Below are 22817 nucleotides of genomic sequence, written 5' to 3' on the forward strand. Positions count from 1 at the left end.
GACAAAATGGAGGTTTTGATTTACCTATTGCCTTTTGGCATAAGATTTCAGCATATAAAATAAGTTTACTAAATACTTATGCTAATAATACTAATACTTTAATAATACTTATGCTAAAAGATTAAAATGTTTATGCTTCTCACCGCAATGAAGAACAGGGAAGCAGGCGGTATGAAGGGGTCAGTGGAGAATGAAAGTGGCTCATTCGGTATCTTCTCTAACTTCTTTAGTGGAACTTCAAATAGAGTGTCTCCGCTCACATTTATTATCTCAGCAGATGATAATGTTCCAATTTCCAAGTCGTCATCAATGGATATCATCAAATTATTTTGAGCGCCTTAAAATATTTGTACGTATTATGGATTAATATTAATATTATCATCCTGTTCACCGCTGACAAAAATAAAAGAAATTTTGCGTTGTCATTATTTTTTATAGACAGATGTTAATTTACGGTTTTAATATTTTGGATGCTGCCAAAACATACATCTATCTGTGATAGTCGTATAGCAGATACATTTGTGTAGTGGTGGTCAAAGGGTTAAACTTTCTAATTGAGGAACATTTCATCAAATGATATATTTGGGTAAATAATTAAATTTCAAACACAAGCTTAGAGAAAAATTCTAAATTTACTTATCAGATATTCCCGACGGATGAAATATAAATTCTCAACTTTGACTTATTCCAATTTCATGGTTTTTTGCTGTGTACAAATTCCCAGCTTTTGCCTTATGTTTTTTATTTAAATTACCTTGTAATGGCCTGTTGCTAGTTTCCGATATTTTATCAGTAGCATGAACAGAGAATCCGTGATTGAAGCGGAGTTCTGATAATCCTGTCACCTTTACAGAATGGTCTTGCAGACTTCCAACAGTGAATGTCCAGTTTCCCGGCTCAGGATCAATGATGTTCACAACCTGATAACAATGACTGAGAATGAGTGACTATCAAATCAAAGAAATAACAGAGAAACATCCTACTGACTCAACTATTCAATTACATAATTGAACGACAAGCTGATCCACATCAGATTAATTTTGTGATGGAATTCTAGAAAATAATTTAACTAACCGCCTTACACATAAAAACGTATGTGATACTCGTCTTTTTTCTGCACCATTGCGCTAACCCTGTGCCAAAAATATGTAATGCGAGACAGAGGGAACACGCTAATGAAAAAGTACATTAGTTCCGTCATAAAATCACCTATCATGGCAAAAAAAAAAACAGGTATGAATATAACAAACATTGTATTAATACCTGATTTTTTTTCTTCATTCTGTAGAAAAAAATGTTTTTTCTACAGAATTAACTCAGAAAAAAAGGTTTTTTCTACAGAATTAACTCAGAAAATAAGCTGAGAGTAGGATGGTTAAGTAATACAATTATTTACCTTGACATCTGACAAGTCGAGTAGAGGAATGAGTTTAGGAGGTCCGATATAATTCTTCCCATATGGATCTGTTACTGTGACATTAGGCTTACTGCCGGCTATTGCTAGTGTCACCTTTCTAAGAGTACCATCGACTGTAAGCTGTAAATAAAAATAAAACATTAAATTACCAAAAATTTTCAACAGAAAAAGTGACAAAGACTGGTCCTAAAAAGAGCGATGAAAAAATTACATTATTGGGGTCAATGAAAAAGGAAAGATGATGGAAAGGGAAATAAACAGCCTTATCACTAACTGTAGAGGGGAAAATAGAAGGCAAGAGATAATAAACTAAGAGTTGAACAACCAAGGTAAACAAAAAAATGAATCTCCTAAGGATCCGTTTCTACCCCACAAATGGGATAGCAGGAAAAAATCATCTTCTCTCTTGGTGACTTTGAACATGCTCTGAGTAGGCCCTGAAACATCTAAGGATTTACTTGGAGAGATCCATCTCCAACTATAGGGCTCGAGCACAGAGAAGCAAGCTACCGAGCATCTCATCATCTGCAGCCTGTGTCCTGTATCCTGCAAGGCGGTGGGCCTGCGAGGTTGTGATAGCAGAGAGGCCATCTGTGGTGGCGATGTATCATACCTTTTTTAAATATCATTGACATATGAACCATAACATATTTTGAATGATGTGGAAATTCCTAATAAATTCTGTTAACATTTATACTCAGATTTTCTGAGATTCTGGTTAAATTACCTTGTGCTCATGCTCTCCCGGTGGATTCATACTGGAGCCTAAATTGACTCGATCAGAATCCAGTGTATCTCGCACATATTTAGCTACCTGAAATTATACATATTTAGTTACTATTATTTTGACAATTACAATAGAAACTCCAACAATTTTTGTTCATATTTTAAACTTCAAACGCACTCAATGTTATCTGGATCATTTATTAAGCGAATACGAGGCGACTAGTCCAGAGACTCAGATACAAGTCCAGGGTGACATTGAATAATATATAAAGCTGTACAATTCCTGAACAAATAAAAAAATATATATATTTACATATAAATATTTTTTTTTGTTGACACCCCCAGGAATCGAACCCGGGAACAAATCGTAGTTGAACAAATTGTACATATTAACCATATATGAGTTACACAACGTAATATGAGTAAGTGTAGGCAACTACTTTTGTTATTTTCCTTTCCTATAATACCTACTAATCTCCTCCATTTTCCTCCCCATATACCAGTAACATCCTTAACCCTGAGCTCCTCTACTTCCATCATTTAAAACTCGTCATACATATTTCACTCCTATATTCATGAATCTGGAGCATAGGACATTCACCTGCCTTCACCTTGTAGTCACCTTGCCTTCATATCGCTCACTCCTTTCAAGAACGTCATAAATCAAAAATTGTCAATTTTCAGTTGTGCGTGTTTTCGGAATGCCCAGAAAATGTACTATATCCCAGCAAAAGAGGCAATTTTTTAACTTAATATTTACCCGCTATAGGGCAGAAAGTGTTGTTTTTGCATTTTGAATAAAAGGTATTGTTTAATTATCTTTTTGAATATACTTAACATTTTTCAAATAGTGGAAAAATCTTCAGGTTTAACCTAAAAAGATCTGTTGCACAGTAAAAAGATCAGTAAGTGTCTTGATATGTATTTTTAATACATTGTATTATATTTTTAAACTTTAAAAACGTTCTCCTGAAAAATCAAGTTTTTTGATTTATGACGTTCTTGAAAGGAGTGAGCGATATATTATGATTGAATAACACTAGATTTATTTGCCACTCGGTACGGAATTTTAATCACAAAAATTAGAAAACATTAAAGAAAAATTCCCTCAATTAAAAATCCCTAATGGGTGGTTTACCATAAGGAGTAGTGTGCCACTAGCGCAAAGCTTTATAAAGATGTCTTTTGTTAAAGCACTCTTCGGTGATTCTTCATTGGTCCCCTGTAAATTATGTTACTTACATCAAAAACATCACTTTTCTGCTCCAGGCGAAATATCTGTCCAGAACTGGCGGCGGCTATATCCTCGTACACTTTATATCCGGTGCTGTTTTTACTATTGCAGTCACCAGTCAATACAAACACTATCTAAAAACAAACCAAATATGTTTATAAACAATCCTAAGGATACTTAATAAAAACATCTCTTATCTTTATTTCATAATAAATAATATTATTTAATTCTAGAACCTACAAATTATAGAACATATTTTTTATCGACCTATGTAATGAAAGTTTAAATTGGAACTTAAGTAAGTTTTTTATTAACCTATAACATCTTATCATTGACAATACACTATCTCCCTATTAAAGTTCCCAATAGCACCAAACATGCTTTGTGTGGGCATGCTTTTTTCATTTCAAAGTTTGCAAAATCAAAATTTTATGTGAAGATAATAAATGATCTCCGTAAAAATCATATTTTTCTTATTCAAATATTAAATTTATTTATAAATAAGTCTAAAAAATCAACAGTCTTTGGTATTTTAAAGTTTTAAGAAGGTACCACCGAGTATTCAGTAATCACCGAGTTTATATCCTCAATACATTTATTATTATATAGTATCATTGTTCTTAAATAACATTTGACCTCACATTTTGGTAACGCATTAATTTATATACAATTTTTTTATACGAATTTATTGAATGTCATTTTCAATAAAATATTTATTCATCTCTTATTGATATACTGTCACTTTAATAAGTCTCTAGTTGAATTTTCAATAGTTTAAAATATTTTATTATAATATTGAAAAAGCATTCATTCTGCAAGCATTCATTTTACAAATATTGAAAAAGAAATACACAGCCACAATGCAATGATTAAAACACTCCAAGGTATAATGCGAATACAGCTGAAAATTATTATTCTTTCGTAGGAATATATCATTTCAAAAAAATTTCATGCAAAACTAAAAAATATTAAATATTTTTATCCATCCAAAAATTACACACAAGTTTTTTTTATATTAAATTAAATAGTATATAAAATGAATTCCAATCCGATTACCAGCTTTGTCTTTTCTTTTATTTTGATAAAGATTGATCTTTTTATACATACCAGTCTGATGATGTCGGTAACGACGAAACCCGGTCGCTGGTCAAATAAAAAAGTGGAAAAGCTAAAAATATTGGTTTTAATCTAATAATAAATTAAAAATGCAATTCCATCACGAAGTGTCAGTGGATAATATAAATCTATTAAAAAGTGCTAACATATTTAATGCTTAATTAATTTAACATATAACTAATTGTGCACTCATTGTAAGTAAAATCCCTTATAAAAGCAGTCCCGTTGTAGTATTGAGGTGACAACATTACCTGGGTGTGTTTCTTTTGCACCAAGTTGATGACACTTTCTACGAGTGCATAGTCCTCTGCTGTTGCGTCTGTGAAGACATAGATGAAAGAATTGGGGTGGCTGGCATTGAGGGCGGCCAGTATGCCACCCAGTGATCTCTCAGGACATGTACCACCTCCATAAACTGACAAGTTTTCCAAACCTCTCTGCAGGAATGTGTCATCAGTTGAAACCCCGACTGGCCCTACATCTACACAATCGAAATGGCTGATCAGTTGTGTACCGTGATTATACAACCACTCGCTCTGTTTAGCTGATTCTACACACAGTTAATACTTAGTATTTATTGCTATTAACAAAACTGTTTAAATCAAGACTGCTCTCAGCTTATGTATTACTATTCTATAAACAGTGAATCCATTTTTCACACTTAGTAATAAAAAATAGCGTGACTACCAAACAAATCATCTTTATTTTAACGTACCATATGACAAATTTCATCTATTCATGCTGAATATACAAAGACGTGAATACTGTGGGACTACTACATATGCACAAGTGATTAATAGAGTAAATTATTACATTACAAAAATATCAAACTTTAAAAAAAATATTTAAATTTATACAATACTATTTTCGTAAGCCTGTCGCCCATTATCAAATCTAGGAATTAAGTAACGGTTCTGGAAATAGGCTTTTCTAAAATAATTTCATTTTCCTGCTAGGCCTTCCGCTTCCATCTCAATCCAGTTATGACCCCTTATATCATATACCTTTAGCACTAAATTCATTCACTATTTTATGCTTAAAATATAATTATGCAGTTTTTATTATACCTGGATCACGGAATGGAACCAACACGTAATTCTGAACAGGTTTGTCTACTCTATCCAACATAGTCTCCAGAATCAATTCAGCTCCTCTCCTTAGCTGTACTAAATCATTCCACATTGATCCTGTGGCATCAAAAACAAAGGCTAAAGTACCTTTATACCTCGAAGACCTGTTGTGAACTTTATTTGTATGAGTGGCGTAATTATTTTTATCTGCCTCCTGTCCTATTTTACTCAACAGTCCATCAGTGATGTTTTTAGCCATTTTTCTATCTAAATTTTGAATATAAACCGTTTTAATATCTGTTTTTTTGCTATCTTCTACATCACTTTCATAATTTTCTTTAGTCGGATCAATTTTATCATCATTTTTAGAGCCATATTCCGTACTTGGTTCTTCAACATTTACTAAATTATTGTGGTTATATATCGGTTCTCTTGTTGGAGGTGTATTTGTTGCGCTCTGATCGTAGCCAGTTGTTCTTTCAGCATACGTTTCAGTTACTGTGTGATCTCCATAGTCTACGAGTAAATTAAAATCATCTTCTGTGGGGTCTGGTACTTCTGGTTCAATAAGGTCGACTGAATTTAAACTTGCGGGTTCATCACTTAATACTGCCGATGTTGTAGTCTTAATGGTTTCAGTTGTCCGAGATACACCTTCCTCACCCGTGTGGTTGTTATCTGTTCTTCCTGCATCTAAGTTATCATTGATGATATCATATAGAGCAGTGTTATTATTTGTGATGTCAACAGACCTTGACTGTTCCGATAACCCACAACTGGAATTTTTTACACACTCGACAGCAACCGAGTTACTTGTTTCTGCACTCTGAATATCAGCATTTGCATGTTTTATTAGGCAAATTAAAGGTAGCAATATTAAAACGATGAAAGATATATGAAACCAATTTCTACGATAAATTTTATGCCCCATTTTACTTAATTAAAAAATTACAAATATTTAACATTGATTGTTTAGTATAAAACAAATTTAAATGTCTCTGTTCACATTTCTGTACCGCACTTTATCGTTTTATTTAAAGAACTAAAGAGATTCACACTTTGTTAAAAATATTCATGAATTTAAAAACACAATTTATGATCCTTGGACCAAAAGACCACAATGAAATATGATTATAAATTCACTTAAAAGTGGAGCAATATAGTATTAATTATAATATATTTCTTTCCGTTACGAATTGAAATAATCGACACGGTGATATAACAAGACCAGAGGGCAAATGATGACTGATGAAGAAATAATTTAGCAGCGTGTTTGTACACTTCATTCAACAAGATATGAGTTTGATGTATAATAACTTGTATAAACATATTACAGATAATATTCTAGAATGGCCATTATTTTTATCTTTTAATTGATTGCTCGTTATTTTTTGTGTATGAACAAATATTAAAATTAGTACCGCCGGTCACCTAAACAGGGTGGTAAGGAATAATAATAACAAATATTTAAAAACTATTTTAATTTGTACTTATCATATTTAAAGTATTTACTTTGTGGTCAGAAGCTTTGACAAAATATAAGTCATACGAGTATGACCACTCATTTAGATTTAAGTCTACTGGTTTCGAGACATATTAGTCTCTAAGACAGGAAATTTACTACAACAGCAACACTATATACCATTACCATAGTACTATTCGCACACTAACACCTACACTAAAGACAAATCACATGCGTTGTTATTCTGTCCGAAGACCAACATGCACTTATTAAAGTGCATGTTGTATTTATTGCATTAGCCATGCAAACGTTTATGTGATTCTAAAGACTTTTAAATAAGTTTAGAAATGTATTATTATTGCATATTTGTATTATTATTAATATTTTTCATATTTATAGCATTAACTTTTCAGATAGACATTTTAAACAAAATATTAGTTACCTACGATAGTATAGAACCAATCACCGACTTTTTGGTCTACCGGTTTTGGGGCATGCAGCATACACTATAGCAGATTCTTAGGCATATTGGTTTTTCGGACAGACCAATAACGCATATGATGAATATTTTGTGTTGGTATAAGTGCATATATTGTAAGTACTATGGTAGTTGTTTATGGCAGTGTTTAATGGGTGTTTTGTTAGTATACTGGTAAAGTGATTATCCTGACGAAGAAACGGGTACATCTCGAAACCGGATCGCTCCATATCATCGGATTGTCACATAATCTTATTCATTGTCTGATTTTACTGACATATATATAAGATTAAACAAACATAAAATATATCTTTCAAGAACATTATATAAATTTATTTTTTAGTTAAATATGACATTTAATACAATTTGGAATGGAGTACATAGTCCCGAACTGAAATAATTAAAAAGTTCATTGTAACTGCACATGGAGTATGAGTATGCGGTACTATAACGTCATATTTATTAATACTCTTTTGTAATTTATATTATTTTTTGACATCTCATCAAAGATGATGAAGAATATGGAAGTCTGGGCATTAACGGGGCTGACGACCGTCAAAGGCTGGTTTAAGTGATCACTTTACACACATTCACCAATTCTACCCATTATTGAAAACCACACTACTCAAATTCTTGGAAGTTCTATATATTATATGAACCAAATTTGAGACATTGTTCTTGAATCACTAGAACTTCACAACAGACATCTATTAGTGAGAATAAACAATTTGAAAAATACTCCTATAATTGGAGATAATCCAGATTTGTGAACAAGTATTTGGACACACTCAAAATGTTATATAAATTTGGTATGGTTTTCCAGTTTTACTTGATATTTGTAACTGTGAAAGTAATTACTACTCTTATTTGTATGTTTATATGTATATATATATATATATATATATATATATATATATATATATATATATATATATATATATATATATATATATATATATATATATATATATATATATACATATATATATATATATATATACATATATATATACATATATATATATATATATATATATATATATATATATATATATATATATATATATACATATATATATATATATATATATATATATATATATATATATATATATATATATATATATATATATATATATATATATATATATATATATATATATATATATATATATATATATATATATATATATATATATATATATATATATATATATATATATATATATATATATATATATATATATATATATATATATATATATATATATATATGTATATATATATATATATTTATAAATATAAATATATTTATATGTGGAGCGAATGGATAGCGAGAGAATGACTAAGAAAATATATGTGGCGAATGTGAGAGGGAAAACAGAACGTGGACGACCGAAAAAGACTTGGCACGATCAGATCAATCAGAACCTAAAATCTGGCGGTGTCAAAAGTCTGCGTAATCGGAGGGCATGTATGACTAGATGTATGGATGTGAAGGAGGCTAGGAGTGTATGTCAGGACAGAAGAGTGTGGCGTTCCATCCTCTCTGCCTACCCCTGCGGGGAAACGGCGTGATGGTAGTAGTAGTAGTAGTAGTATATATATATATATATATATATATATATATATATATATATATATATATATATATATATATATATATATATATATATATATATATATATATATATATATATATACATATATATATATATATTTATATATACAGCCCTGTAAAAGTCTTCTAGAACCCCCACAAGGGGGCGTTATCACCGACTTTGAAAAATACCGGTTTATAGTGTTAATATAAACCAGCCAATGACATTTCATAAGCCTTTTAAATATTCAGAGTTCCATATTCCTAATTTTTTGTCTAAATTCATATATTTACGAAATCTTGGTTTAAAAAATATTAACTACGAGTATTTACGTCAAAATAACTAATGAAATTAGGAACGGTCAAAATTTTGAGTCAGTTTGGGTCAAAACATTGCTCCCAGTTACGGTGCAGTGCTCACCTGGCGGATTTTATATCTTTTACCTAGGTTCAACCGTTGTTAGTTGGACAAGTCGGTAGTGTAAAGGCAAAGGGGTATATCTGTCTTAAACCAAATTTTACAGGAAAGCAAAAACAAATTTCTGAAATTGAATAACTCATTTGTTTTATGCATTTTTATATGTACATATCTTAATAAAACAAAATAAGTATTGCAACTACAGCTATATCCTTTACCCGATTATAGAATACAGTATTTTAAACATTTTGTGGAACAAACATAGAAAATGAAAATTTTGACAGATATACCCCTTTGCCATTACACTACCGAAGTGAAGATCCCTTTTTTTTCTTTTAGTTTTGTTTTTTTCACGTAGCTGAGAAATTATAATCTATAATGTTTGTCATAAATGAAACAAACAGGCTTTACGCAATGGCGAATATGTGGTGTTACTCTCTGCGTATGAATTTTTGCTTGCGGCTTTCTTTATTCCATCATGACGGTAGAACCCATGCCCATATAATTTAACAGTTTGGGATGTTTTCAACCGTTATTACATAATATTGATTTAATATCTCTTACTGTTTTTCCTATCGTTTTGAAAAATAAATACACAATGCACCCTCGTATATAAACAATCTACCCCAGTTACAATTTTTTAATGGAATCGATGGAATTATTGTAGTGGCCAACTCTAAAATTTGACAAGTTTCTAATTCATTCCTAACCTAAAAATTAAACGAATTTGAAAGTTTCGCGGAGGTCGGCGGTGCGACCAGCTGCGCTGAATTATAATTAATTAATTTAGTGGTCAAGTATAGTCATCTATTCAAAATGCCCAAGAAGAAGACAGGCCAACGTAAGAAGGCAGAAAAGCAGAAGCTGAGGCAGAAAGAAATTCGAAATGCAAAAGAAAATGTCGAGTTGGCCGAACACCCTTGTAACGCTACCATGGAGTGCGAGAAATGCCAAAAGTACGCGATCTTTTAACATATTTTTCTGTTCGACAACGCATTTATTTTTATTGATGTACACACGTGTCACTTTATCAATAATATGTATTTCGTTCACTTTACATGACATAAAAATATTACTGGTTTTACAATTTTACTAATTCCAGGTTTTTGTTCTCTTATCGTTTAAGGTTAAAATACTTTCCATAATTATTATTTTGATAGTGTGCTATGGGGCTTCGTAATACATATTAATTGTAAGAAAAGATACATTATTTAGTGTTTATTGAAAAAAAATATTTGGAAAAAAACAATGTGCTGAAATTTACATGATAATTATTTTTTACTGAAATGCGTTAAAAGCTAATTTGGTATTAATTTATTGAATGATACGATACGAGTAATATACGGAATCTAAATCCATAAAATAAGCTGTTACCACCAACTTTCAGAATTCAACTACATGGAGTTGATAGGGGCTTTCGGGGATAATTAAATTATTTCTATTCCCAAAGCAAATACGTGGCATAGTCAAGAAAGTATCGTAAGTTTTTTTTATAAGTGATGCAAATACCAGGAACTATACAGGGACAAATTTGTGGCTTCAAAAACTCAATCACTTCACATGAAAAAAAATCATTCAACAATAACTTTTTTCCTTTGATCAATAGTGAATCTACTGAAATTTGTTTAAATAAGCATCATATCATTATTACTTTAAAAATAATTAATATAATATTTTTCTATGTATTGCCAGGAAACAAAAAAGCAGGGCATTCTGCTACTTCTGCCAATCTCTTCAGCGCCTGCCCATCTGCGCTCAGTGCGGCAAAGTCAAGTGCATGCTGAAAACTGGCGACTGTGTTGTCAAACACGCCGGAGTCTTCACTACTGGTCTAGGCATGGTGGTAAGTACATCTCTTTTCCTTTTTATAGATCCTCAGGATCTTTCTGTGCCGCCTGTCGCTCTTGGGATGTTGACTGCCAGCATTCTCCACCTTTTTGGAGGTCTACGTCCTTCAGGGTTTCCTCGAAGGGCGATACATGGAAGTCTGTCTTCTGACATTCTGTACATCTCAAGAATGATAAATATCAGTTAATAAAATTCAATTAATGTTTTTAAGAAGTTTACCAAAGTAGTGGATTGTATTGAAAAAAAGCACTTTGGAACCGGGGCTGGTTGACTGTCTTTCGATTTATTTCCATCAAAGGTTAATAGAAAATCATAATAAAAGATCCGTCTCATAACTTGTAATAAGTCATCATAAGTAGGTACTGTTTTTTTTCAAATACACCTGTCATCAATATATCAGCGTGTCAAATTATAACAGTAGTATAAACATTACAAAGAAAACTTGGATCAGTATATTGAATTTTTTTACAGGGTGCCATTTGTGATTTCTGTGAGGCGTGGGTGTGCCACGGCAGGAAGTGTCTGACCAGCCACGCCTGCATGTGTCCGCTTACAGAGGCCAATTGCATTGAATGCGAGCGAGGTAACAAACTAACCACTACAGTAGTCACAAACCTAACTAAGACAGGTGTAGGGTATTTTTTAATGTTTTTTTTTCTCAGGCGTCTGGGAGCATGGTGGGAGGGTATTCCGTTGTTCTTTCTGCAATGGATTCCTTTGCGAAGATGACCAGTTTGAACATCAAGCTTCTTGCCAGATATTGGAATCAGAAAATTTCAAATGTGAGTTCAATTATTTATTTAAAAGCAATTTTAATTTTTCTGTTAATTTTTTTTTATTTGTGAAAATGATACCCACTTGCTCTCTCTTGACTAAAGAAGTTTTCTAAAAAAAAGAGGAGGAAAATATTATATTACTATTTCAGTAGTGTGCATTTTATGTATTTAAAAGGATTTTATTTGTGTTTCTTTTTTATTATTTCCAAAAATACTTCAATTTCATACTATTTCTGTGAGCCTAAGCGGCTCATTATTAAAAATAGGTATTAATCTGTGGTAGAATGGGCTCGCACCCAGAAACTCTGACTCAAGAGTGCGACACTAACCACGAGACCACAACCCAACGCTATTTTAATAAATAGATTGGCTTTAATGTTATATTTTTATACAGGTCAGTCGTGCAATCGGCTCGGCCAATATTCCTGCCTGCGCTGCAAGACCTGTTACTGCGACGATCACGTGAAGAGGAAGGGATTCAAGTATGAGAAGAATAAGGCCATTCCGTGCCCTAAGTGCAACTACGAGACCTCCCAGACCAAGGATCTCAGCATGTCCAGTAAGTCCACACCGATATCTGATATTTGGTGTTCTTGTTACACAACCCCAACATATTAATTACCATTTAACCTTCTTTTTGTGTATTTCATTTCCTTGGACATGGATGTTAAGACTTTGAATAATTGGATGCTTAAATTTTGTATGTTCAAGACTTAGCTAACTTCTCCAATTAATCATACAAGGGAAGAGATATAGACGACTTTTGAAAAGAAAACAGTTTGCTTAAGAATCTGATAGCATGGTTTGAAATGAGTACCGCATCACAGTTTCTTTTTCATTATCTCATTTTTACATATGTACATTGTATAGCAACTTTATTGATTCCAATTTGTTTTCAGCCCGAAACCACAAGTTCGGTCGCCAGGGTAACACTGACGGTGATGAAGATGGAGAGGAATACGGAGGATACGGCTTCTATTCCGGTACTTCCAACGATTACGGAGCGGGCCGTAAGTACTCCATCCTTCCAACATTTTATCTCCCAACATAAAATTACCATATCATGTTAATCATTTAACCTTAAATATGAGTCTAGCATGCAATTTGAACTTTTGTCAAAAGATCACCTTAAATTGTTAAAATTTAACCAAATTATTTTAAATACTAAATGTTGCCGGCCAAAATTTTTGCAGGCAAATTGAAGCACTGTAACTTAGTAATACCTGTGGTGACTTCGATCCTGTCAGTCAATCTGAGATCAAGGTCTCCTGTTATTTTTTCCTTTCACAACTTAGGTCTTTCAGGGTTGTATTCTATGTGCGGAGAACATAGCCAAAAATTGTATTGACTAGTAAACAGATGACAGCCTCTTGCAAATTTGAAGTCAGAAGAAAGGCATTGATGCATTTGGCAGTCTCGGAATGAACGGAATTCTCAACAGCGTCTCCAGCACCACATCTCTACATCCGATTTTTGAATTATTATATTTTAACCCCACGTAAAATATCTGACAAAATACCGCACCTTTCTTGTTAAATATTGATTTATTTCATCTCTTTTATAGCTATTGAATGCTATGGCTACGCCGGTCCATCCGAGGATACTGACTCGGAAGATGACGACGACGATGATGATGATGATGACTCGGAGTCAGATTCTGGAGAAGAAGAAGAGGAATCCGATGCTTCCGGAAGTCAAGATGAAGCAGCAAGTAAAAAAGACGAGAAGAAATAATGCAAACATTTTTAATTCCAAAGAATACAAAAATATTTGTATTCTTGAAATCGATTTGTGATGCCGATAAAATCTCTAAAAAAATATCATTTTTAGATTTAAATTTACCATGAATATTTTCAGATGAGTTATAAATTAATGCGTGAAAATCAAATGTGGCCAAATCCTTTTCAAGTCCATTGTGGAAAAACAATATATAATAGGGTTAAGAATGGAATCTAAGACTATGATAGGTAAAAGATTAAGAAAAGATCTCATAACATGATTCGGTTGTGTCAAAAGTCTACGAAACTAGAGAGCATATATGCTAGATGTATAAAAACTAAGGAAACATGGATTTTGGCTTGCGTGTTAGGATAGATGCGTGGTGTTCCATCATAGCACAGTCTGTTCTCAAACAATCGTACATATTTCTCATTTATATCTAGAATGTCTCCCAATATCATATCTTTATGTCTTCCAGTCATTTTCTCAGTTGTAAATTTGGTTACGTTTGATTTTCATCTACTTAAATAACTTCCAATGACATAATGATTCATTGGTCACTCACAACGGTGACAATTTACACATTTGTTAAAAGAATTCATTGTTTCATTGTTAGTCACTGAAATGATGGGATTATAAGAAAATATTTGTCACGTGATGTTATGGGTGTTTGGAATCACATTGCATCAAGGCTGTTGTTGTAAATATGTATTCTTTTTTATTAATTATCTTATTTCTAAATAATTTATCTTATTCTCATTTGTAATAAATGAAAGTCACAAACGATTTTGCTCTTATTGTCATGTTATAATTATAATAATCATAATAAGGATGACTTATTAATGGCCATCTTTATGATTATCAGCTCTTAGGGCTCAAATTCAATTGTATTCATTATTTCTTTTGGTTAAATGTCCGCCTCTATGGTGTAATGGTTAGCGTATTTAGCTACTGTACCGGAGGTCCCGGGTTCGATTCCTAGAGGGGGTCAAATAAATATAAGTGATTTTTTTCACTCTATATTTTTTTAAATATTACCCTGGACTGGTACCTGAAGCGGAGGGCTGATCACCTTTCCTTCACTGTGTTAACGGTCAAGATGACACTGTGTTTATATGATGCAGTGCCTTATTCACCATCGGGTGCGGACAAGGGTTTGAAGCAATGATTATGTATTTAAATGCAATAAATATATCATAAAAAATTTAATTTCCGCTATACTTTTTTTCATTTGTCTATAGTCGAGGATTCCCTCACATCTTATGTGATTCAGAGCTATCAAGACCTCTGGTTTTATCACTCTAGGGAGAAACTGCAACATTGTTGTGAAGTAAAAGATTTAAAGATTGTTAGAACACTATGAAAGTGTGTAAAAAATATAAATACTTCAATATGTTAATACCTCAATCTTAACGAAAATATAAAACTATGTTAACACTTTTTATCAAGGGATTTACTATTCATTTTAGTAAATTTTGTTTCTTACCAATACCTAATCATTGGTGTAAAATTTGCCTGACATTTATGTATCATGGGATTTACTTTTCATTTTAGCGATTTTCGTTTCTAAAGAATACCTAAAGAATTGGTGTTTCTAAAGAATTGGTGTTAAACATAGTATTAAAATTGCTCAGCATAAAAATGACAAAAACATATTTGTCAAATTTAAAGTATTTGCAAATGCCTACACCAGTTATGGTTAGAAACATTTCCCCTACTCCATAGCAGTCTAATAAACCAGACTAGTTTTGTGTATTAATATGTTAAGGTATTTTCTCAAAAAAAAATAAAGAAAGCCCTTTGTATATCTTCATTCAAATAAGTTAGAACTTTCATAAAGGTTTTACCATATCTTTTTAAACAGAAAGGGTGCTTGTCCACTACCGGAATTTAACCGTCCGGCAGTCTGGTTTTGAAAAATGAAAGCGACTACAACAGTTTAGCGTGATCGAATTTAGCGCAATGTGTTCACGCACCGATCCAATCCAAGCCAATCATCATTTTAAAACGCTGACTAATGTGCCGGACGGTAAAATTCCGTGTTGTGGACAAACGCTCATATGTATGTTTTCAGTGGAAATAATGGATTTTACATAAAAACTTATTGGCTTATACTCTTATTATTGGACTTTGAAAGTTCAGATATTTACCGTTTATCTATGTTTCTATCCTCCATACCCATCTTCCTTGCTTATATGTAATGACATAGGTTTTTTATTTTTACTCCTATGTCAATTTTTACATACGATGTTGAATAAATTGAACAAGTAGATAAAGATAAATTCTTAAATAATGTTAATATTATATAATATCTCTTTTACCTAAGTCCTATTATTGATGCCATGTTTAATATGCGTTTAAACTTTATAATTATAAAAATTGAGGTATATTTTATGAAAGAAATTAAATAATTTTTAACTGACTTGTTATTCTATATTTTCCCAACAAAAGTTTTTTTAACTAGCTCTTTCAGATAATAAGACATGATTAATAAAAGGCAAGTATTAATATTGGTTATTGATTATTTAACTTTACATGTAATAAGTAATTTATCATTCTTGTAGATTATTTTGTGCTTAAACTCATTGAAAATAATTTAATGACACAATTTGACAATGTGCAACAACTGTCACAAAAAATTATAATAATAAAAAATGATCTACACTTCCACAAATATCTTATCCGTGAGACGATTTTCGTCGGATCTGTAGAATATTATTGTTTTATAAAATTTTACATGGTCAAAATCAGTTAATGATTTTCAAATAAAAGTGCTAGCTGCAGTGGCGCCACCAGAAAATCTGATAAGGCTGTCAAGTGTAAAATACGTTCGTATTTTCCCGCCGTCGTTCGGTGTAAAATTAGCCAATCCGTTGCAAATATATTATGATGGTAGCCCTGCTGTAGAATGTTGCCATATTAATATATCTCGCTATCTTACCCATTAAAATACTTTTTTTTCGTAATTCAGCAAGTGAAATAGAAATATTTACTATTGTAAAATGTCTAAAAGTTTTCAAGTAATTATATAAGGCTTTTGTATTTTTTAAAATATGAAAAATGAACTTGATTTCTCAAAATGATATAAATATATGTGTATATAAATATATGTGTATATATATATATATTTATATATATATATATATATATATATATATATATATATATATATATATATATATATATATATATATATATATATATATATATATATATATATATATATATATATATATATATATATATATATATATATATATATATATATATATATATATATATATATATATATATATATATATATATATATATATATATATATATATATATATATATATATATATGTATGTATATTTGTACAATTTAAAACGAATAAATAAGAAAGGAATGTAAAGCTGAACGTGGAATAATTTAAAAGATTAGGAAGAGTTATTTAAGATGGTTTGGACATGTGGAGCGCATGGATAGCGAGAGAATGACAAAGAAAATATATGTGGCGAATGTGACCGGGAAAACAGAACGAGAACTGAACTTGAACTTTTTTGTTGAAACACTGTTTTTATATTGAAAAAAAAAATTTTCCTCCCAAATAATTATTAAGTTTTGAAAAATAAAAGAGTTATTGAAATTTACGCAGTAAAAAAAATTATAAAAATATTTTTTAGTATATTATAAACAACAAAAATTCAAAACATATTCGTAAGCATGAACTGACGTCTGACTCTCAGAGCTGTCAGACGCAAACTAAATTCTATTATTGCAAGTAAGGCCTTAATACCATGAACTTTTGTTTTTTTTTAAATAAATGTTTTTTTTTTATGTTACTAAAAAAATTAAACGGTAAGTATGCATTGATAATAGGATCAATCCTAAATTTGTATACAGAATAGAATTTCCTCGTGAAGAATATATTTAAAATTCCATCATTTTCATTACCTTTGTGAAATATCTAATGAAAATAAAATTATATTATTCAATGTCGATGTATGTTATTTATCTCTTTATATGTTACCTATTTATTATGTTTATATTCCGAGCAGGTTCATACAAACATGACAACTGGCAACACTGCAATCCGTCAAACCAGTTGAAAATTGACGTTCGTCCACGGAGGGTGTACTCGCCGTTGTCTTCCAAATGATAAAGTAAAACAAAGTTTTTTTTTACTTTCGCATGGATTAACGCGTTCAAACAAAACAGTGAAGTGTCAGTGATGCAAAGCATTGTGTTGTTGTGAATTACTGTACACATATATTGTTGAAATGGGTGTAGGTCTGATGCCTCTGGAATTTACCGACTGTCTCACTGACAGCCCGTGGTTTCGGGAGAACTTGCACAAGCACGAAAAAGAATTGGACAAAACAAGTCAGCAGATCAAGAGGCTGATAAAGGAGGTTAAGGATTTGTTGCAGGCCGCAAAACGTAAGCTTTTCCTTAAATCACTGTTTATCAACTCTCGCGTTCAACTGTTTCAAGTCTGTCAGTTTTGAATTTAAAACTTTTTAGGACTTATTTACATACGTCACGTGATTCATAATTATCAATACAACTAGTTTAGTATTGACTGTTTTGATTGCCTACGCTTCTATGATCATTTATTTACCATGGGAATACTTTAAGACGAAATCATTAGGACCGAAACATGTTTTTTGTTTTTGTTTTACAAGAATGTCTTTCTAACCCGTTTAATGTTCTCTGTTTTTTTTTCTTTTCAAATCAGGATTGACTTCTTATATTTTTCAGTAAAATCGTGCATGCTTATTTTTGCATACGTTTCTTATTTATTGGTCTATAAGTTTACCGTAGTTATAAATTCACCAAAATATTCTGTTTATACATAAAATATACATCAGATTAAAATACAATATAAAAAATGTTTCGATTATCAATCGAAATATTGCGCAAAACTCTTAAATGTTTTGGATGTAGTAAATCGCAATAGACAGATTTTAAATTTGACAAAAAGTAAGAAAAGAGCACATTAAAATACAATATAGTTACTTGTTTATTGCATTACTCAATAAATAAAATAAATCACGAGTCAATGAATTTTTTAAGAAATAAATGCAGTAAATACGGTAAAGATGCTGTAAAAATGTTAGCACCCCCACAGTTATTGGCACCACTGATTTCACATGTGAACATTAAAATAAGGAATATCCCATTTTTATGCCACGAAAATATTGCACGTACAATGTTGATTTCGTCTAATATTTTTGCTGGTGAATGTAACACACGCAGTGTCCGACTCCATAGCGCAGTGGTTAGCGCATTTGGCTATCATGCTGGAGGTCCCGGGTTCGATTTGAAGCGTTTTTCACTCTAATATTTATTAAAAATTACCCTGGACTGTTACCTGAAGCGCAGGATTGATCACCTTGCCTTCATTATAATTAACGATCAACTTAACATTGCATCAATTTGATCCAGTGCCCTATGCACGATTGGGTGCAGATAAGGCAGTAGTGACACATGCACACTGTTTTTAAAACTGAACGTATTTTCACTAACGTAATGTATCAACAACAAAAATTGTGCTTATACATAATTGTTGATAGAAAACAGGTTATTTTTTAATTGCAATATACTTCAAATTGTTATTTAAAGTGATGTTTGTTCAAAATCAACATAACATTTTTCTGTATCTACAAAAAAATATGATCCAGAGTTAAGTTGGGTTTTTATTTAATTTATTTTCATATATTTTTTATCATACATAATTTAATTACAATTCTTTGAAACTGCAATTTGTTTTTTTTTTCTGTTTCCATTCAATGTCACGTATTTTGGTGGGTTCGGAAAATTTGCCTGAATTAAACGATTTTTCGCGATAAACGTGTCATCTTAGACGATTTCTCCGAATGTAGGTTAATTTAATATTTGATTTTCGTACCTTCTGTTTATTTAGGTCTAATAAATCCATGCAAATAATCTCGATTATGGTACACGGCCGTGGGACCGTGTTATTTCTTAAACAATGGAGTACGTATGATAATCTCGCAAATCTGTTATTTATGTTCATAATCAAGCAATGAATTGTTTCTGCCTCTCGCATCACCCGCAATATAATACCAGGTATTTAACAGTGAACTTTATTTTATCATAATTTAATTATAGTTTAGTTTACAACGGGTTGAAACCAAAACGTTCGTAAAGAGTTTATCTAGAAATTTCCATCGCTCTGTATTTTTTTAAAGATAAATATTAGCCTTTTTATTATTTACAAAAAATCTTCAATTTCATACTATTTCTGTGAGCCTAAGCGTCTCATTATTAAAAATAGGTATCAAATTGTGGTAGAGTGGGTTCTAACTTAGAAACTCTGACTCAAGAGTCTGAGACACTTACCACGGGACCACAATCCGACTCATTATTACCCCACGCGTGATAAGAAGAAATTTTGATAATCTTTACATATGCTTTACTGCATTAAACGTCACTTAAAAGTTGCTTTTTGTTAGTAGTACAAATAATTTTTATATTTATTTATTTTTTTACAAAAATGTTAATAAAATTAGTATATAACCACTCACCGAGATTTTTACGTCTATCGGTTTCGAGACGTAGCCGTCTCTTCGTCAGGACAATCACTAACACAGCATGCAAACAATTAGTGATTGCCTGACGAAGAGACGGGTACGTCTCGAAACCGGTAGACGTAAAAATTTCGGTGAGTGGTTATATACTAATTTTATTAACTTTTTTGTAAAAAAATAAATAAGTAAAAATGACTAACCACAAAGTAAATGCTTTAAATATTAATAATATTGAGAATATAATTTATATACACCCCTGGACAAAAAAATTTACGAGTCCTCAAAAAAACTAAAATTGACACATAATGAATTATTCTTGATATTTAATTAGTTTTTTTTGTATTGTTTAACATATGTGATGACTACTCGTTACTTCGAGGTTAAAATGAAAGATCTTACTCATGAATTGTACTTAGAAATTGCCATTATATACCAGGTATCAGATTATCCGAACCTTAGAGACCCATAACGGTTCATTTATGGTCGAGTGTTTGTGATGGAGTAATAAAAGACATGTAATTTTTTTATTCAAATTTAAGAAGAAGGTTCTAAGCGCTTTATTTTAAATTAAGGTATTTTACATTTAAACATATTTATAACATTTAAAAATATTTAATACTTAGTGAATTCACCTTTATTTTTTATAACATGTAAAATTCTATTATTTAACGAAGCGTAAAGCGAATCTTAAATTTCTGATGTTATTTCTTCTTCCTAAACTTGAATCAAGTTTTTTTTAATTCCTCAATGTTTTTTTTATTTTTTTTTCCTAACTTTTTTTTTCATAATCGCCCATAAATTTTCTATCGGGTTCAAATCAGGACTATTCCCGGGCCACGTCAACGATTTTAAGCCAATTTTATCCTTGTATTCAATGATCTGTAAGAAAAACAATAAATTATTTATCAAGTGGTCTACAAAGTGCACTAAAAAATAAATATTTGTACTCACAGTGCGGGCTCTATGGCACGGCGCCAAATCGTCCTGAAAAATCGGGTCCGCGGTATACTGCGTAATGTCCTCGATTGTTGGAATAAGATGGTTTTTCAGCACTTTTTTGTACTGGATGGCATTCATCGTACCCTGTATAAAATTTAGAGGTCCCAAACCGTACGCTGTCATGCACCCCCAAATCATGACGTATGGTGAATGTTTAACGGTTCGAGGGACGCACGAAGGATGGTATTTTTCCCCAAGTTTTCGTCGAACTATCTTTATGCCGTCTGGACCAAAAAGGTTGAATTTTGATTCATCGGAGAAAATAACATTTTGCCAATCCTCCAAGGTCCAATTCTGGTGCTCCTTCGCCCAATCCAGTCTAGCCTTCTGCATTTTGTTCGTCAGTAATGGTTTCTTTGCGGGACTTCGTGCTTGGAAACCATGCTCCAACTGCCGCCTGAACACAGTTTTTACTGAAAATGTTGATTAGCTAGTAGACTGCACCTCTGCGTGTATTTTAAGTGCCGTTAAAAATCGATCGCGCATAACAATTTTTTTTATTAAGCGATCATCTCGGGCAGATGTCGCGCGCCCCCATCCGCTTCCTTTTTTCCGTTCTATGGATCCAGTTTGTTGGAATTTTTTAAATAAAAACCTCACTGCACCTTCTGAATACCCAACTCGACGAGATATTTTACAATTAGATATGTTTTGTTGCGACAGTGTGATTATTTTGGATTTTATCGCTATCGACATTTGCTTTGCACTTTCCATGATTGTTGTGTTATGTTCCCTCAAACGCGGGTAAAACAAAATTGTTGAGACATTTTCAAATGTAAATATTGTAGAAAGGTGACACAAAGTGTCTTTAATTTATTGAACAAAAGAAAGAGGTATCGATAAAGGATTTCTTAGAAAAAGAGTTCAGTAAAGTCAAGGCGTGCGGTAGCAAGTAAACTCGTAGATTTTTTTGTCCTGCGGTGTATATATATATATATTTTTTATTCCTTACCCGGGTTCAATTTCCAGTGGGTCAATATAAATATATGCGGCATTAAAAGGATGAAAGCAGAGTGAACGCTGTTGAGATGCGCTCCCTCAGACGAATGTGTGGAAAAATCATTGTATGGCAGAATGAAAAACTAAGATGTTTATAAGAAAGGAATGTAAGGCTGAATAAGGGATCATTGAAAAAATTAAGAAAAATTAAGAGTTTTTTAAGGTGGTATGGATATGTCGATTGGATACCAAGAGAATGACTGAGAAAATATAAGCGGCGAATGTGAGCGAAAGAACAGAACGAGGACGACCGAAAAAGACTTGGCACGATCAGATCAATCAAAAATTAAAATCTGGTGGTGTCAAAAGTCTGCATATTCGGAGGGCATGTATGACTAGACGTATGGATGTGAAGGAAGCTAGGAGTGTATGTCAGGACAGAAGAGTGTGGTGTTCCATCCGCTCTGCTTACCCTAGCG

At 31.8% G+C, this 22817-nt stretch overlaps 3 protein-coding genes across 6 annotated transcripts in view; 2 read left to right on the top strand and 1 right to left on the bottom strand.

The window, feature by feature from the left end:
* Positions 1–6877, bottom strand: part of LOC148309471 (hemicentin-1-like) — a 34250-nt gene extending 27373 nt beyond the window's left edge. The window contains exons 1-7 of the mRNA XM_088259981.1: positions 5561–6877; positions 4745–4974; positions 3386–3511; positions 2145–2231; positions 1397–1537; positions 755–920; positions 144–337 (exon numbers count right to left, since the gene is read on the bottom strand). Coding sequence (XP_088116107.1) covers positions 144–337; positions 755–920; positions 1397–1537; positions 2145–2231; positions 3386–3511; positions 4745–4974; positions 5561–6494 — 1878 coding nt within the window. The 5' untranslated portion in view covers positions 6495–6877. The remainder of the gene's footprint in view (positions 1–143; positions 338–754; positions 921–1396; positions 1538–2144; positions 2232–3385; positions 3512–4744; positions 4975–5560) is intronic.
* Positions 6878–10222: 3345 nt separating this feature from the next.
* Noa36 (zinc finger protein 330 homolog Noa36) lies at positions 10223–15659 on the top strand. The gene is made up of 7 exons (XM_088259991.1): positions 10223–10477; positions 11214–11364; positions 11841–11952; positions 12032–12151; positions 12540–12704; positions 13045–13155; positions 13710–15659. The coding sequence occupies exons 1-7, from the start codon at positions 10338–10340 to the stop codon at positions 13877–13879; spliced, it is 969 nt and encodes a 322-aa protein (XP_088116117.1). The 5' UTR covers positions 10223–10337; the 3' UTR covers positions 13880–15659.
* A 2290-nt stretch (positions 15660–17949) lies between these two features.
* The window catches only part of Graf (GTPase regulator associated with FAK), a 170308-nt gene continuing 165440 nt past the window's right edge, over positions 17950–22817 (top strand). For all 4 annotated transcript variants that reach the window (XM_088259987.1, XM_088259989.1, XM_088259988.1 and 1 more), the window contains exon 1: positions 17950–18286. In XM_088259987.1, the coding sequence (XP_088116113.1) occupies positions 18127–18286 (160 nt within the window). In that variant the 5' untranslated portion in view covers positions 17950–18126. The remainder of the gene's footprint in view (positions 18287–22817) is intronic.

This window comes from Brachycentrus maculatus, unplaced genomic scaffold, assembly GCF_059751285.1.
Source record: "Brachycentrus maculatus isolate JH-2025_06_01 unplaced genomic scaffold, ASM5975128v1 h1tg000122l, whole genome shotgun sequence".
NCBI classification, from domain to species: Eukaryota; Metazoa; Arthropoda; class Insecta; order Trichoptera; family Brachycentridae; genus Brachycentrus; species Brachycentrus maculatus.